General features: G+C 44.2%; 2 protein-coding genes across 2 annotated transcripts; both read left to right on the top strand.

Annotated features, from left to right (window-relative positions):
• The first annotated feature begins 4,619 nt into the window (after positions 1 to 4,619).
• LOC126689876 (uncharacterized) lies at positions 4,620 to 5,900 on the top strand. The gene has a single exon (XM_050385042.1). It carries the CDS (start codon positions 4,620 to 4,622, stop codon positions 5,898 to 5,900), a length of 1,281 nt encoding a protein of 426 aa, XP_050240999.1.
• An 8,492-nt stretch (positions 5,901 to 14,392) lies between these two features.
• Positions 14,393 to 17,268, top strand: LOC126732865 (subtilisin-like protease SBT1.7). The gene has a single exon (XM_050435911.1). It carries the CDS (start codon positions 14,738 to 14,740, stop codon positions 17,042 to 17,044), a length of 2,307 nt encoding a protein of 768 aa, XP_050291868.1. The 5' UTR covers positions 14,393 to 14,737; the 3' UTR covers positions 17,045 to 17,268.
• Positions 17,269 to 18,024: the final 756 nt, after the last annotated feature.

Here is an 18,024-nt window from a genome sequence, read left to right as displayed (position 1 = left end):
TAGTAGGGAGTTGGCAGGAAATGGAAGACAAGTATTATATTCACATGTAGTAGGTTGGAACCAAGACTACCATGGATCTTTCTGTTCAGCTTCAGCCTACCCAAGACAATTAAGAAATTTAATAGAAAGCTAGTTTGATCATAATTCATGCGTTTTATTTTTAATTTGCGAAATGAATTTATGAAACATGTATAATTAGTAATTCAAAGTTCTTTTAAAAGTCAAAACAATATTGTACTAAATTTTTTAAAGATATTTAAAATATATATATGTTGTTAATTCCACGACTCGAACTAATTTTGACCCTAAACTTTACTTGAATAAAATTTATTGTGCTTACTAAGTCATAAGTTGAAATCAAACATTAATCCATGTAGGATTAAAGGATTTGCGAGCTAGCTGTCATATAATTACTTTATATTGTACCCTTCAAAATTAGACTTTTTATTATTTATTAATACAAATGTTTCTTTGAATGGTATTAGAATTCCTCTATTTCGTCGCATTACGAATTCAGTGCCATCTTGGACCATTCAGAAACTAGCTTCAACCATATTTTCAGGTTACATTATACTGATTTTCCTGGGGTTCTTAGTTTTATCAGGTAAATGGCAGAAATGGTCAATAGTTTCGCTACTTAAAAGTTAAAACTATAAAGAAGACTTCTGAGTCACGCAATCACGCACATATCAGGCTGACAAGTCAAGAGTCACAAGACTTGACTCTTGAGTATCAAAACAAACTTCAATTATGATATTACAACGGTTACTGCCGAACCGTCCACTCCACCCCACTAGCGTGCTCTCATAGTCAGGACGGGAGCCCGAATTTAAAGTTAGGGTAGTTTTGTTGTTAGTTGCATGAAGTGGTTCTAGCTTTCGGTTTGGTTATTTAACAATTAATAAGTTTTTTTATTATTATTATTTTTTTTTTTTATGTGCGCATCCAGGTATGGAGAAAATTATTTTGTTTAAATTTTTTTTAAAGGTCAGGTTGTTTATTTTAAATAAAATTGGTTGATTGAGTTTAATTGTTTTTAACTTTACTATTGGTAATTTTCGTTGTTGAATAATTTTTTTGGACTTGTTTATTTTACTTTAGATTTTAGATCTGATCCTTAAAAGGAGAAAAATGCTAGAATTACAAACTTTATTTACAAATTATTAATGTGATAAGTGTTTATTAGTAATTAAAAATGCGATGTAAGTGATGGGTCTAGATGAAAACTAATAAAAGTTTACTCCCACAACAATTTGTAAAAATGTTATAAAAAATTTTGTAGCTACAGTAGTATTCCTAAAAAAATCAATGATAATATTAAGAGGATAAAATGTGATTTTATAGAATAAAATTGCTAAAATTACAAAATTAATTTTATAGGAATATATTAATTTTAAAAAAAATAAGGGGGCATTGCCCTAGTCCAAGTCTCCCTCCGTCCCTGCTCATAGTCGTGTCATGTGTGGAAACTATCTCCCACTCTGAAAACAAAGAGCAAGTTACGTTTTTGAGTTTTCTTTCTAAATAAAAAATATTAAAATTTTTTTTTTAATTATTTCTATGAGTCACTTTTTCTGGTTAAGTTTTCTGAATCATTCTAATTTCTAAAACCAGAGTATACAAAACTCATTTAAGGTACGCAGGCATTTATATATATGTAGCTAGAGGTCCAAATCATATGATGTAAAAGATTGTGATTGATGCATGCTCATTCTTAATGGACATTCCACCACGCCATCGCAAAGCATTTTCTTTTTCTTGCTTATTACACCTGCAAACCAAACACAATCTACTACAACAGAAGATTGGCAATTGATGAGAGCGAAGTGCTAGAGGATCCTTGAACGCCACGTACAGTTTTATACCGGTAGTGTTTATTACGTACACCTATAAAAAAGTAACTGAAATTATAATTTGAAGCAAAGATTTCATCATCGAAGTCACAACTTCAATTTTTTTTATATTTTTATATTTATTTTTTATGTACATATAATTGTGTGCAAAATAACGCGTGTAATAGCTTCTAAAATATGATATCTATAAAATGTTGGGTTCAAAAATTTTTGTTAGCATCTTAAAGATTATATTCAAAAAAAATTATTTCATGCAATAATTTGAAGTGTATAAGAGGTTAGGATTAAGTTCAATATTCAGCAGTACTTGACCCATTAAGATGATGATATATATTTACTTTTAGACAAATATCACCATATAACTAAATCCAATTCACTGGACGCATTGGACCTACCCCATTTCCATGTATAAGACAAGAGAACTATACATACAAGAGAGTAATCAAATACCCGTAGAGTTAAATCCAGTCTCTCTGTTCAAAGAAAGCACGTGATTCCCTGGCCCACCGCAAGATAATTTTTGAACTCTGTATGGTTTAACGTTGGAACTCAGCCACTGATGAATAAATTAACCTGAACTTTTCAACTATTTCAGCCAATATTTTGGGGAGGGATTAATAAAGACAGGTAGGTTAGTTGGCGGGTAGAACCCCCACATCTCACCCACCTACCGATATTTTAGAATTTTAATCACTAAGGACAGACACCCGTGAACTATAATTAAAATCATAAATTTCGACAACGTTCATCAATCTTTGCACCATTCAACTGTTCCTGACATCATGATTTCGTGTCGGGTAACCAAAAATTCAAGGTTATTAGACTAGAAGGCATCGGTGTGGTTTCTGTGGTAGATAAACAATAAAGTTACCACGTTCATGACTGCAAGAAAAAGTTAAAGTGCACTATTATACTCTCACTGGTGTGTGTATATATATATATATATATATATATATAGAGGTGAATATTAACCAGTATCGTTTGATGTTGGTTAAAGGCAGTATAAAACAAAAAATATTTGTCAGCAAAAATAAAAAATATCTTAAAATAATACCTTTAAATTAAAAAATGTAACATAAATTGAGAAAGAAAACATAATTTTTTTCAAAAAAAGATGTACTTAACGGGCACTAAAAAACTAACATAAATTGAGAAAAAACATAATTTTTTTTAAAAAAAGTGTATTTAACTGACATCCGTTAACACGATCCATATATATATATATATATATATATATGTGGGGGTAAAGTTTGCCAATAATCTGTGGGCCATGGTACCCGTGCAAAGCCCAATCATAATAGGAAGCGAAAACACGGACAGAGGATCCCCAGCCCAAACATGTTGGGTCGGGCTTATTTAAGGGACGTTCGAGAAGGAGTGCCTCCTCGGACGCACCAAACGGGAGTCCAATTCACACTCTTTACATGGTGAAAGGTCATCCAAAATCAAAGGAAAATGCTAGACGTTCAGGGGGCAACCACAACTGCCGCATTAAATGCAGAGAAGCTACTTTTCCAGCCGCATTAATGTGGAGAGGACAGGAGAACAGTATTATCTTGGCCAGTGCAACTCACAGAAAAGGAGGAGGATGTCCTATAGGACAGGCACTCAAGTAGAGGCCCAGATGATCAACAAGTGTAGGGTCACTATCATTCGAAGGATGCTCTATAAGAGAAGAAAACCCCCATGATCAGGGGATCGGAAACTGGAGAGCAAAAAAGTAAGGAAAGGAAGAGAGAGAAAGAAAGGAATTCTGTAAACGAAACTTAGGGGTACATCCCCACGAACTGTAATCCCAGGAAATTTAATGAAGTATCCCCACGTTCAAATGGTTGCATGGCTTACTAACGATTACGTTTACTCTGTCTAGACCTAATCCTTCGACCCACTTTCTACAAATTCATTGTTGAGGGTCTTTTGGGCCAGAATAGCCTGCTTGCTGGGCCTGGGCTCCAAAATCCGCTCTTACAATTGGCGCCGTCTATGGGGAGAATTTGTGTCTCGACAAGTGAACAGTAAGAAATGGAAGGATCAGGCCCACGCCAAACTGAACGTGCAGATTCTCAACGGCGGGACAATTTTTTAAATGTCGAACGAAGGAACGACCAAGATAATCAGCGAGAGGGAAGCGTGAACACCTCTTACACGAGTTAAAGCCGTTCAAAGGGGAAGGATCATGCATCCCATGAGCAAAACGATCGAAAGGCTTTACGACAAGAGATCGATGATTTGAAGAAAAAGCTGCGCCGAGCACAAAAGAAACGTCCTTTGCCCGGCTCGGGCTCTAGTAGTGACGAAGATAACGAATACCGGCGAAGATCAAGAACCCCTCCGAGCGAGACCTTTTCCTATGAGGAAGAGAAGCCTCATAGACGCAGCCACAAAAGCCCATCTTACCAAGGCCTAGCCAACGATGCCATGAGTAAGGCCCTGGATCGCATCTCCCAGTCGCCGTTTACACGTAGAATAGAGAGGGCAGTGCTTCCTCGGCGGTTCTATCAACCAACGTTTGCTATATACAATGGTTGGACCGACCCAGTGGAGCATGTAAGCCAATTCAATCAGAGGATGGCCGTCCACACCAGGGATGAGGCGTTAATGTGTAAGATATTCCCATCTAGCTTGGGACCCATGGCGATGAGATGGTTCGATTCCCTCCAGTCGAATTCCATAGATTCCTTTAAACAGCTGACGCAGGCTTTTGGTTCCCGTTTCATCACCAGTACTAGAGTCCCTCGACCCCTCGATTCCCTCCTATCCTTGTCCATGCGGGAAGGAGAGACGCTGAAGGCCTACTCAGATAGATACTGGGAAATGTATAACGAGATCGAAGGGAAATATGATGACGTCGCCATCAGTACGTTCAAAAGGGGCTTGCCGACAAAACATGGCTTAAGAAAGTCCCTCACTGGAAAGCCAGTCACCAGCGTGCGCCAACTCATGGACCGAATTGACAAGTACAAAAGGGTCAAGGAGGACCAGCAGATGGGGAAGGGTAAGGCGAAGGTTGTCCCTCAGGAGAGGAGAGACTTCAGGTCAAAACGATTTAACAACAGTAACAGGCCGAGAAGGGACTATATAGAGCAGTCCGGATCTACTGGGGCTCAGGTAGTCCATGCTGTATTCCAAGAACCTCTTCACAAAATCCTAGAGAAGGTGAAGTATGAGCCTTTCTTTCAGTGGCCGAACAAGATGGCTGACGACCCTTCGAAGCGTAATCAGAACCTGTATTGCGTGTACCATCAGGAGCCAGGTCACACTACTGATGATTGCAGGAACCTGAAGAACTATTTAGACCGGGTCGACCAAGAAGGGAAGCTGAGACATCTGCTACATTGCCCTGAAGGATGGCAAGAACCATCAAACAATGAAACCAGACAAAGTACGTTGAGGCCACCCATTGGCACAATTAATGTCATTCTCGCCGCACCTGGAAAGACAGGCTCTGTCCCCTTCAGGGTAATGTTAGTGAGCAGTTTCCCGACTAAGCCAGACGACAGGGAATCCAAAAGGGCTAGAATGAGTGCCACGCCATTAATCGGGTTCACGGAAGAAGACAAACAAGGAACTATCCAACCCCACGATGATGCCTTAGTTGTTACGCTCATAATAGGAGGTTATGACGTAAAAAGGGTGTTAGGTGATCAAGGTAGCGCAGTGGAGATAATGTACCCTGATTTGTATAGGGGACTGAACTTAAAGCAGGAAAACCTGTCGCCATACGATTCCCCCCTGGTTAGCTTTGAAGGAAAGGTCGTCATCCCGAGAGGCATGATTAGGTTGCCTGTGCAAACAAACTTAGATGTGGTAGAAGTGAACTTCATCGTCGTAGATGCATACTCCCCTTACACAGCCATCGTGGCCCGGCCATGGCTTCATGCGCTAGGGGCTGTGTCGTCAACCTTGCACCAAAAGGTGAAATATCCGTCAGGAGGTCAGATCAAAGAGATAATAGGGAACCAGGGAGTAGCTAGGCAATGCATGGTGTCGGCAATCTTGCGGCAGCAGGATTGCATAACTTCCGCTTCAGCCGAGAACGGCTTATAGCAATTAATGACTACGGTCCCAACTGCGGGCAGTGGAGGACCAGCCATGGAGGTGAACTGTGAGGAGTTGGATAAAGTACTCGTCGGATCAGACCCTAAAAGGTTTTTTCAAATTGGTTCAGAACTACCGCCCGAGGAGAGGTCAGCACTTATTGCTTTCCTTCGACAGAATGTATGTTTGCTTGGGATCCCTACGAGGCTCCCGGGGTTGACCCAGATTTCATCTACCACCACCTTAATGTGAACCCGGCTATAACCCCTAAGAGGCAGGCTCCTCGACGACCGTCGAAAGAACATACCGACGCCATAAGAGAAGAGGTCGCAAGATTAAAGAAAGCTGGGGCTATCAAAGAGGTCTTCTATCCCGAGTGGTTAGCCAACACGGTAGTGGTCAAGAAGAAAAGCGGGAAATGGCGGGTCTGCGTGGACTTCACAGACCTAAACAAGGCGTGTCCGAAGGATCCCTTCCTAATGCCCAGGATAGACCGGTTGGTAGATTCAACTGTCGGACACCCAAGGATGAGTTTTCTAGACGCCTTTCAGTGCTACCACCAGATACCCTTGGCTGCCAGAGACCAGGAGAAGACGGCTTTTGTCACCCCAGTTGGAAATTATCATTATAAGGTGATGCCCTTTGGTCTGAAAAATGCCGGGTCAACCTATCAAAGGATGATGACCAAGATGTTTGAACAGCAGATGGGTAAAAGCGTTGAAGTGTACATAGACGACATGGTGGTTAAAAGCAAAGTAGTTCCCGACCATCTTGAAGACCTCGGCAATGTTTTTCAAATACTGAGAAAGTATAAGCTACGACTGAACGCAGCCAAGTGTTCGTTTGGAGTGGGATCAGGAAAATTCCTAGGTTATATGGTGACTCACAGGGGCATAGAGGTTAACCCTGACCAGATAAGAGCCATCCATAGCTTGCAGCCTCCTCGGAACCCTAAAGAGGTCCAAAAGCTTACTGGCATGATAGCTGCTTTAAACCGTTTCATCTCACGTTCAGCGGACAGATGCAGGCCATTTTTTCTCCTATTACATAAGTGGAAGGGATTTGAGTGGAATGAAGATTGCGCTGTAGCTTTCCAACAGTTAAAGGAGTACCTCGCCCGACCACCAATTATGTCCAGTCCAGATTCCGACGAGGTTTTGTTTGCCTACATCGCGGTAGCCCCACATGCAGTAAGCTTGGTGCTAATCCGAGAAGACAACGGCACACAGCGACCAGTCTATTACGTTAGTAAATCACTGCAGGAGGCAGAAACTTGCTATCTTCCCCTCGAAAAGGCTATTTTGGCCATCGTGCAGGCCACGCGAAAGCTTCCCCACTACTTTCAAGCACACACTGTGGTGGTGCTAACACAATTCCCCATAAAGTCTGTCCTACGCAGCGCCGATTACACAAGCAGAATTGCAAAGTGGGGAACGATCCTAGGCGCTTTCGATATTAGGTACATGCCTCGTACCGCTGTAAAGGGCCAGGTCCTTGCCGACCTAATAGCAGAGTTTGCGGAGCCCACGCTAGAGGAACAAAACATGGTGGGATCACTAGGGGCTGATGAGAAGATGATCAGCACTATCTCTCAGAATGAAAACACTCGGTAGAAGGTGCACGTCGATGGCGCGGCAAATCAAAGGGGCTCAGGGTTAGGACTTGTCCTGCTCTCACCCGAAGGGATAACAATAGAAAAGTCATTGAGACTCGGTTTTTCAGCCACGAATAACGAAGCCGAATATGAGGCGCTATTGGAGGGAATGAGAATGATCCGGAAAATGGGGGGGAAATCTGTGGGCATGTTCTCGGATTCAAGACTTATTGTGGGGCAGGTAAATGGAGACATGGAGGCAAAGGAAGAGAGAATGCAAGAGTATCTAATTCGGGTTAAGCACCTACAAACCCATTTTCATCACTTCCGCTTGACGCACGTACCCAGAAGTGGGAACACTCATGCTGATTCTCTCGCAACGTTGGCTACCTCCTCGGCTCAACCCCTACCTCGAGTCATTTTGGTAGAGGAGATCCTCCGTCCACTAACAAAGAAGGCTAATGGGTTGGGAATACATAACGTCAGGGCAGGATCGAGCTGGATGGATCCTATCGTTCTGTACTTAAAGCACGACACCTTGCCAGATGATAAGGTTGAGGCTGGCAAAATCAGGAGAAAAGCTACTCGATTCTGGTTGTCGGAGGACTCCAAGCTTTACAGACGCTCGTTCTTGGGGCCATATTTGCTGTGTGTGCACCCAGGGGCTGCTGAACTCATCTTGGAAGAGTTACACGAAGGAATTTGCGGAAGTCACACGGGGGGTAGGTCTTTGTCTCACAGAGCCTTAACGCTGGGTTATTGGTGGCCGAGCATGCATAAAGATGCCCTAGATTATGTGAAGAAGTGCGACCAATGCCAGAGATTCGCTCCAAGCATACACCAGCCTGGTGGTGAGCTAAACCCAATGTCCAGTCCCTGGCCATTTGCGCAATGGGGCCTAGATATACTCGGTCCATTCCCCAAGGCAACAGGGAACAGGAAATTTCTTCTCGTCGGCACCGACTACTTCACCAAATGGGTGGAGGCTGAGGCGCTGGCAAACATTAGGGACGTCGATGTCAAGAAGTTTCTTTGGAAAAATATAGTCACCAGGTTCGGCACCCCGCACACCCTGGTGTTGGACAACGGGCTCCAGTTTGACAGCAAAACCTTCAGAAGGTACTGCAGTGAGCTGGGAATTGTTAACCGGTACTCCACGCCGGCTTACCCCCAGAGTAATGGACAAGTAGAAGCCGTTAACAAAACCATAATGAACGGACTGAAAAGGAGACTAGATGACGCGAAAGGGAGATGGGTTGAGGAGTTAGCCCATGTCTTGTGGACATACCGTACCACGCCTCGTAGGTCTATGGGGGAAACCCCTTTTTCAATGACTTATGGGGCTGAGGCTGTCATCCCACTGGAGGTGAACTTCCCAACCCAGAGGACTGCCACTTTCTTCCCCGCTACCAATGACAAACTTCTAGAAAAGAGCTTGGACCTCATCGACGAAAGAAGGGAAGGCGCGATGGTCCACCTAGCTAACTATCAACAGAAGCTCAAGCAAGGTTACGACGCCAAGGTGAAGTCCAGGCCATTGGCGCTTGGGGATCTAGTACTAAGGAAAGTCTTGGGCACTGCGAGGAACCCCGCATGGGGAAAGCTCGGACAAAACTGGGAGGGACCGTACCGTATCACTTCCATAGCCGGCATAGGAGCCTACTTTTTAGAAGACTTGGATGAACGTGTAGTGCCACGCCCTTGGAATGTAAACAACTTGAAAATGTACTGTTATTAATGAAAGATATGATCTTTGATTCCGTATTGCTGTACAGTTACTTAATTCAAGTGTTAAACAGAACCCAAGTCCTGCATGGCTCCTCGGCCACAGACTTGGGGGAAATTAACCGCGATGCAATTCTTACTAAGTGTTAAACAGAACCCAAGTCATGCATGGTTCCTCGGCCACAGACTTGGGGGAAATTAACCGCGATGCAATTCTTACTAAGTGTTAAACAGAACCCAAGTCATGCATGGCTCCTCGGCCACAAACTTGGGGGAAATTAACCGCGATGCAATTCTTACTAAGTGTTAAACAGAACCCAAGTCCTGCATAGCTCCTCGGCCACAGACTTGGGGGAAATTAACCGCGATACAATTCTTATTAAGTGTTAAACAGAACCCAAGTCCTGCATGGCTCCTCGGCCACAGACTTGGGGGAAATTAACCGCGGTACAATTCTCACTAAGTGTTGAACAGAACCCAAGTCCTGCATGGCTCTCTGGACCACAGACTTGGGGGAAATCAACCATCAAGCTATTCTCCCTGAGTGTTAAATAGGGCCTAAATCCTGTCTGGCTCTTCGGACCAGGGACTTAGGAAAAATAAGGTTCGCAACCAGTTTACATAATTATTAACTATCGTTCTTTTCACGTACTCATTCGCTTACACTCGGTTATCAACAGTTAGTGACGGAATAGACATCCATTCATGATGAAACAAAAAAAAAAAAAAAAAAAAAAAGGAAGAAAGGGAAAAGAAGAAGGCAATAATATTTGAAAGAAAATAACTTTTATCATTAAAATCCAAAAGCGGTTCTGATTACAAATGCTAACAAGGCGAAACAAAGAAAAAAACAACAAGAAGACAAGTAAAATACTACACTACTGTCCTAAGAGCCCTGAGCAGTAGCGGACTGATCATTTGCTGCCTGGCTCCCCGAGGCAGCCTCCTTGGCCTGAGCAACGATCTCGCTAATACGAAGGCTGTCTTCGGGTAACTTATCCTGCACAGCCTGCTTAGTGCCCCCAGCCTCGGGAATAGAGGAGTCTGTTGGAAAAGGCTCTTCGGAGGCAACCTCGCCAGAAATCTCGCGTACATCCTCCGGGAAAAAGATGTTCTCAGCCTTCCTGAGATTAGAATCTGCTGAGATAGTTGCCCGATCCAGGGCTACACCCCAGGACGTGGTGATGTACTCCCTGCAGACGGTGGCAACTTCCTCGGCCAGCCTAACCTCAGTATCATGGGCTCCACGTTCATATGAGGCCGCCACAGCCTTCTCGACAGCTTCCCTGGCCAAGCGGGCCTCCTCCTTAATCCTTGCAAGCTCAGCCTTGAGTGTCGAAACCGCCTGCTGCTCCGCCATAAGTTTCTTCTCAGATTGGCGGAGCTATATGCGCAGATCCTCAGCTTGCTTTTCGGCATTCTTGAGGCCAGCCTCCGCACTCACATGGGCCTTCTTCACCTCCTTTATTTCATTATTCTGACGATCAAAATCCTGTTTGAGATCGCCAGCGGCCTTCTCGGCGGCAGAGCAGGACTGAGCCTCCCTATGCAAGTCCTCGCGAGCCTTCTTGGCCCATTCCTCAGCAACAAAAATTTGTTGAGTGACCTGTGCTTGAAAGGAAGTAAAAACCCTATTAAAACATGACGATAAGAGGGTACACAATATAGAGATGAGATAGAAGATTCCACTTACCATGGTCATGTCCCTCTTCAATGACAGGAAAAGGTCTGGCTGACGAGTCTTTCTAAGACCCTCCATGTCATGGGGCAAGAGAAGAGGCTGCTGCAGTGCTTCGGCCAAGAATGATGCCTGCCCTCGTTGGGATTCCCATAGGGTCGCATCCCAAGGGATCGGGGCGCCGTCTAATTCGATCCGCGGAGACCATGTTCGTTGTTCCCTACGAATGGCTGCCTCGTCTCGGCTATCGACGGACCTATTCCTCTTCTCTCGGGGCTCTTTTGTCTCCTTGCCTTTCTTCTGAGGCCTGGCCTTTTCAAGGCCAATCTCTCCCTCCTCCGTTTCTTCAACAGGCTTTTTTCGCCTTAAATTAGGCATAGGCTGCAGTGCCGCGTCCGACGAGGGAGGGAGAGGAGGAGCAGGAGCCTTAGGGGCAGTTTGTTCCTTTGGGACGTCCTTAGAGGACTGCCCCTTGCTCCTGTTAGATAGAAGGCCCCTGAGGCCAGTCCTTGGCTTCAAATCCATCCCTTCTTCCTCAGTCTCTTCGCTGATATCAACTCGTGCGATCACTAAACCAGTATCAGGAGCAGCTGAGGCACGATCTAAATCGGCATCGGAGTCCGAGAGCTCTACTACCCTGGCCGACACCTCTCCTTCCTCAGTAAATTGGAACTGGTCTATTTGTTCCTCTAAGAATGAATGCGAAGAACCAGCCTCCTCCTCCAGGATAACCACTGCGGGAAAGGCGCGTTGGGGAGGCAGCTGAACAGGAGGTAAGTCTGTTGGAGCAAGGAACCCCGGTATGGATACGTCAATACGTGCCAATCTTGGACTGCCAGCCCTTATAGCTTGGCCGGGGTCTACCAAGGATCGAGTGAGGGGAACGTAGTCCAAAATCAAAGGGGCCGACCGTAATTGTCCGTCCTCGCTTACGAAAATCTCAGATCTCAGGAGGTAATTTAGAGCCGGGACGTTGACCAAGCTCAGCCGAGGGGATGTTCGCTCCTTGTCTGCAAAGGCCGTTAAAGGGTTTATGTTAGTCCGAGGAGGCATACAACCAAACCAACAAATTTAAAATAAAAGAAAAAGAAAGAAAGAAAGAAAAAGGGGGGGGGGGGGGGAGAGCTCAAAACTAAGGTCCTCCCCACGGAATCTAGTTCTATGCCACCCCACCTGGCGTTCCCGCCCTAGTCGGACAGTGAATGCCGTCATGCCATGGTCCGGAGACGATCAAATGGTCGTCCTTCAAGCCTTTGCTGGACTTGGGAAGGCAAGATATCAACCTCACTTCGTCAGTCCTGGACTTTAAGTAGTATGAGTCGCCGAGCTTATGGCATTCATAAAGATGAACCACGTCGTGCCATGAAAGGCCGAGGTTCATCTGGTCGTTTAAGGCGTCGGCGCACCCCAGGATCCGGAACAGGTTCGCGATGCACTGGTGGGGGGCCAATCTATGACCACGTAGGTAGTCCCTAGTTATTCTCCCCATTGGATTCGTCATTCCTCCTTCCACGAAGGCCATCATTGGAATTGCGACTTCCCCCGTTCTTCTCTTGAACAAAATTTCCTCCTGGTGGCAATACTCTAAACCTACCTCCGGTGGAATACGATACTTCGCCCTGAAGCCCGCCATACCGGCCGGAGAGTCTACCATTTTTTCAAGCCTACCCATCCCCTCTAATCCTAGACAACGTGAAGGCAGTTTGTCTAATGAAGAGTAACGAAGAAGAGGCGCGCACTTACGGGTAAGAAACTCGACGGAATCTTCAAGAGAACGGCGGCGAAGGAAAGAACGTTTTGAAGGAGAAGGTTCTGAGATGTTCTGAATACTGGAGTGTTCGTCAAAAGCAGGGAGTGAACGCCTTCAAAACCTTATATACTCAGAGGGAGTTGGATAGACACACTCTCGCCTAGAGCAAATGAAACGTTGTCCACCGTTGATCCGGTCTCCAACCGTTGGATTGAAAGAGCGTAAAACTCCAAAAAGCTGCTATTACTTCCCCCCTGGTCAATAAATGCCTGCAGCATTAATGAGGCACGTAAGGACACGCCCCCGCACTTGTAAAGCAGGAATCCACAACGAACTGTCCAGTGGACATCAAAATCCCACCTTTCCTCTTCGGACCAAGAAGGGAGAGCCAGAATTTTGAGGGGCTATTGTGGGGGTAAAGTTTGCCAATAAACTGTGGGCCATGGTACCCGTGCAAAGCCCAATCATAATAGGAAACGAAAACACAGACAGAGGACCCCCAGCCCAACCATGTTGGGCCGGGCTTATTTAAGGGGCGTCCGAGGAGGAGTGCCTCCTCGGATGCACCAAACGGGAGTCCAATTCACACTCTTTACATGGTGAAAGGTCATCCAAAATCAAAGGAAAATGCTAGACGTTCAGGGGGCAACCACAACTGCCGCATTAAATGCAGGGAAGCTACTTTTCCAGTCGCATTAATGTGGAGAGGACAAGAGAACAGTATTATCTTGGCCAGTGCAACTCACAGAAAAGGAGGAGGATGTCCTATGAGACAGGCACTCAAGTAGAGGCCCAGATGATCAACAAGTGTAGAGTCACTATCATTCGAAGGATGCTATATAAGAGAAGAAAACCCCCATGATCAGGGGATCGGAAACTGGAGAGCAAAAAAGTAAGGAAAGGAAGAGAGAGAAAGAAAGGAATTCTGTAAACGAAACTTAGGGGTACATCCCCACGAACTGTAATCCCAGAAAATTTAACGAAGTATCCCCACGTTTAAATGGTTGCATGGCTTACTAACGATTACGTTTACTCTGTCTAGACCTAATCCTTCGACCCACTCTTTACAAATTCATTGTTGAGGATCTTTTGGGCCAAAATAGCCTGCTTGCTGGGCTTGGGCTCCAAAATCTGCTCTTACAATATATACTTTCAGACATTACAAGCTACAAATTTTCTTCTTTATTTTTTTTTGGTAAAAAAGCTACCAATTTTTTATACCTAATACCTATTGGCTATTTCTTGCCGTGTGTCAGCATACTAGGCATTCAGGGAAGAAAAATGATTCTTATGTTTTATAAAAAAAAATTATTTGTGAAAGGAGGTGGTAATTACTAATCATTACTATTAAAAAATTGGGACAAAAAGCAAAAATATTTATTTGTTTTCAATTATTCTCAGACGTACACCGAGCCCCACACAAAGGCCACATGTGAAAGAAGGTGTTATATTGTATTCTTACGTGTAACTATACCCTACATGCATCTAAACACTTATACAACAGGCTGGGTCCCCCAAAAAAAAAAACTCAGAGTATTTAATAATTTCTCCATTTTCTCCATCTACCAATTAAAAAAAAAAATTCTCCATTTTGGATTCATGGGCCCATGGGGAGGTGGGATCTAGGTGTAGATGTAAATATGTAAGGTGAATATATGACAGCCTTGTGATTCAGTAAAAAGCGAAAAAGTTAGAAAAAATAGCCTTAATTAGCTTGTTGGTCTGATAAGAGAGTGTGAGGTTCGTATCAATTTGTCTGCAAAAGCTTAACAAAACATGGCAGACGAAGATAGAAAAACAGAGGGACATCAATAAAAAGCCGAAACACACGTGATGAAAGCTAATCCTCCAGAGTCCACTCTCATCTCTTGCTTTCTTTTGCTAAGCTGTTTTCACTTTCCATTTTTGTCTTAAACTTAATCATTCAAAGAATCAGACAAGCAAACCCACCTTCCTTTACTCTCTCTCTCTCTTGCATAATCCTAATTGTTTTCACACCTATCAAATCTATCATAGCTGTTCACCATTGGGAAAAACTTCTTTATCTATTACCTGGATCTCTCTCCCTTGATCTCAGGGAGCGAAGCACGTCACTAAAGATGATGAAAACAACGTCAAAGATTTTGGTTATTAATGTCTTGCTGCTGTGTCTCTGCCACGTGTCCACGGCGGCGGTGGTGAAGAGCAACGAGCAACAAAGATGGACTTACATAGTCCACATGGCCAAATCCGAAATGCCGGCGAGTTTCGAGCACCACTTACACTGGTACGACTCGTCTCTCAAATCGGTGTCAGACTCGGCCGAAATGATTTACACCTACGAGAATGTCATCCACGGCTTCTCCACAAGATTAACGGCCAAGCAAGCCCAATTGCTCGAAAGCCAACCGGGGATTCTGTTCGTGTTACCTGAACTGAAATACGAGCTTCACACAACTCGAACCCCTCAGTTTCTTGGCCTCGACAAAAACCCCGCTTTACTCCCTGCGTCTAACTCGGAAAGTGATGTCATTGTCGGAGTTTTAGACACCGGAGTTTGGCCGGAGAGCAAGAGCTTCGACGATACTGGGCTCGGACCCATACCCAGTAGCTGGAAAGGTGCGTGTGAATCAGGAACCAACTTCACATCCTCAAACTGCAACCGCAAGTTAATCGGTGCTAGGTTCTTCTCCAAAGGTTACGAAGGCACATTAGGCCCAATCGACACAAGCAAAGAATCCAGATCGCCTCGAGACGATGACGGCCATGGCACACACACATCAACCACAGCAGCTGGATCGGTAGTGCAAGACGCGAGCCTTTTCAACTACGCCAAAGGGACGGCGCGTGGGATGGCCACGCGCGCCCGTGTCGCCGCCTACAAAGTCTGCTGGCTCGGTGGTTGTTTTAGCTCCGATATTTTAGCGGCCATGGAAAAAGCCATTGAGGACAACGTTGATGTCATCTCCATGTCCCTTGGCGGTGGAATGTCTGATTATTATAGAGACAGTGTCGCAATTGGAGCTTTCTCGGCGATGGAGAAGGGAATTTTCGTTTCGTGCTCAGCTGGAAATGCGGGTCCCAGTTCATACAGTTTATCGAACCAAGCACCATGGATCACTACCGTTGGTGCAGGCACAATAGATCGTGATTTCCCAGCGTACGTTAGCCTCGGCAACGGCAAAAACTTCTCCGGCGTTTCACTCTACAAAGGAAGCTCTTTGCCCGGAAAGTTATTGCCATTTGTGTATGCAGGTAATGCAAGCAATGCCACGAATGGGAACTTGTGCATGATCGGAACTTTGATACCAGAAAAAGTTGCAGGAAAAATTGTGTTGTGCGATCGTGGCGTGAACTCCAGAGTTCAGAAAGGATCTGTAGCTAAAGACGCTGGTGCATTGGGTATGATTTTGGCTAACACCGCCGCAAACGGCGAAGAGTTGGTGGCTGATGCTCATCTCTTACCAGCCACGGCGGTGGGCGAGAAAAACGATGATATTATAAAGAGTTATTTGTTCACTGATCCTAATCCAACGGTGACGATTTTATTCGAAGGCACTAAGGTTGGGATTCAGCCTTCACCGGTGGTCGCAGCGTTCAGCTCGAGAGGTCCAAATTCAATCACGGCGGAGATACTGAAGCCAGACATTATAGCGCCAGGTGTCAACATCTTAGCGGGATGGTCAGGGAATGTGGGTCCTACAGGGTTATCCATTGATGACAGACGCGTGGGGTTTAATATAATTTCGGGAACATCTATGTCTTGCCCACACGTGAGTGGGCTCGCGGCGCTTGTCAAGGCTGAGCACCAAGATTGGAGCCCAGCGGCGATTCGCTCCGCCCTTATGACCACGGCGTACACTGTATACAAGAGTGGCCAAAAATTGCAAGACGTTTCTACTGGGAAACCAGCCACACCCTTGGATTACGGGTCTGGACACGTGGACCCCGTAGCAGCCCTTGATCCAGGACTAGTCTACGATTTGACGGCCGTTGATTACTTAAACTTCGCTTGCGCGTTAAAATACAGTGCTGCACAGATTACCAGTTTGGCTGGGAGAAATTTCACGTGCGATGCTAGTAAAACGTACAGTGTTACTGACCTTAATTATCCTTCTTTCTCTGTGGTTTTGACTGGTACTGGTGGTGTTGGTAATGGGTCTAGTGTGCCTAAGTACACACGAACTGTTACTAATGTGGGTTCACCTGGGACGTACAAGGTTTCAATCTCATCAGAGAGTCCATTGGTTAAGATTCGAGTTGAGCCTGAATCGTTGAGTTTCAGTGCAATCAATGAGAAGAAGTCTTACACTGTTACATTCACTACAACGGGTTCGCTGCCATCGAATTCGAATAGCTTTGCTCGTTTGGAATGGACAGATGGGAAACACACAGTTGGAAGTCCTATAGCTTTTAGCTGGACTTAATGGGGAAGTATAAGAGGAGGAGGTTGAATTTGTTACACATTCAAAGGGTGTGTGATTATTGCTTGCCTTTTTAAATTTCTGAAAAATTGTAATGTTATTGTTTCGATTTAGCGTTTGATATTGTTGTCTGCGAGAGAAAATTACAACCTATGAAATGGGGATGTTTTCTTTCTCGGTGTACAGTACGTACGTTCTTAATGATAATTTATGATAATTTATATGTATGAATGTCTAAGGAATTGATGAACACTAAATTAGTAAATTCTATATATTTGATTTATCGAACATATTTTGGATTCTTTTTAGTGTTATGGATAATTTCTTTTCACTTACCATGAACTAAGAAAAAGGATAAGAAAACAAATTATTGTGATGTGCATCGGTGAGATTTCATTGCTACCAGTTGGGTAACAGAAGTCTAACTTAAAACAGCTTGGATTCTGTGTTATTGAGAATTTCTTTCACTTACTACGAAATAAGAAAAAGGAAAAAAAAAATGACAAATTATTGTGATTTGTAATTATTATTGTATCCGTGAGATTTCATTGCATGCTAGATGGATAATAGCTAGTAGTGTGTAACTTAAGATCTGTTTGGATATCATTTATTGTTGAAAATTGAAAATACTGTAACAAAATAATTTTTAAATGTGTGAATAGTATCGTGGGACCTAGTTTTAAAGTTGATTTTGCTGAAATCTGTATTTGCGGGTGCATTATATTTGCGGGTCTTGTAAATAATGCACGAGACCCACACAAAAAAAAGCAGACGCACTTCTGCCACTATCCAAACCCAACCTTAATTTCTTGCTTTCGTGATCCAAACATAAAATAGCTATTGCTTGTTCTGAATCTTGTGATACTTAAATGGCCCTTTAAGGTTCGGAAGAAGGTTGCCAACTTACACAAAGAGGGTCCCTACGGCCGTTACACACTAAAATCGTGACTTATTTTTAAATTGAAATTGTAACTATAAATCAC

The sequence above is a fragment of the Quercus robur genome, chromosome 6 (assembly GCF_932294415.1).
Source record: "Quercus robur chromosome 6, dhQueRobu3.1, whole genome shotgun sequence".
NCBI lineage: Eukaryota > Viridiplantae > Streptophyta > Magnoliopsida > Fagales > Fagaceae > Quercus > Quercus robur.
This window is presented reverse-complemented; position numbering and strand designations above follow the sequence as displayed.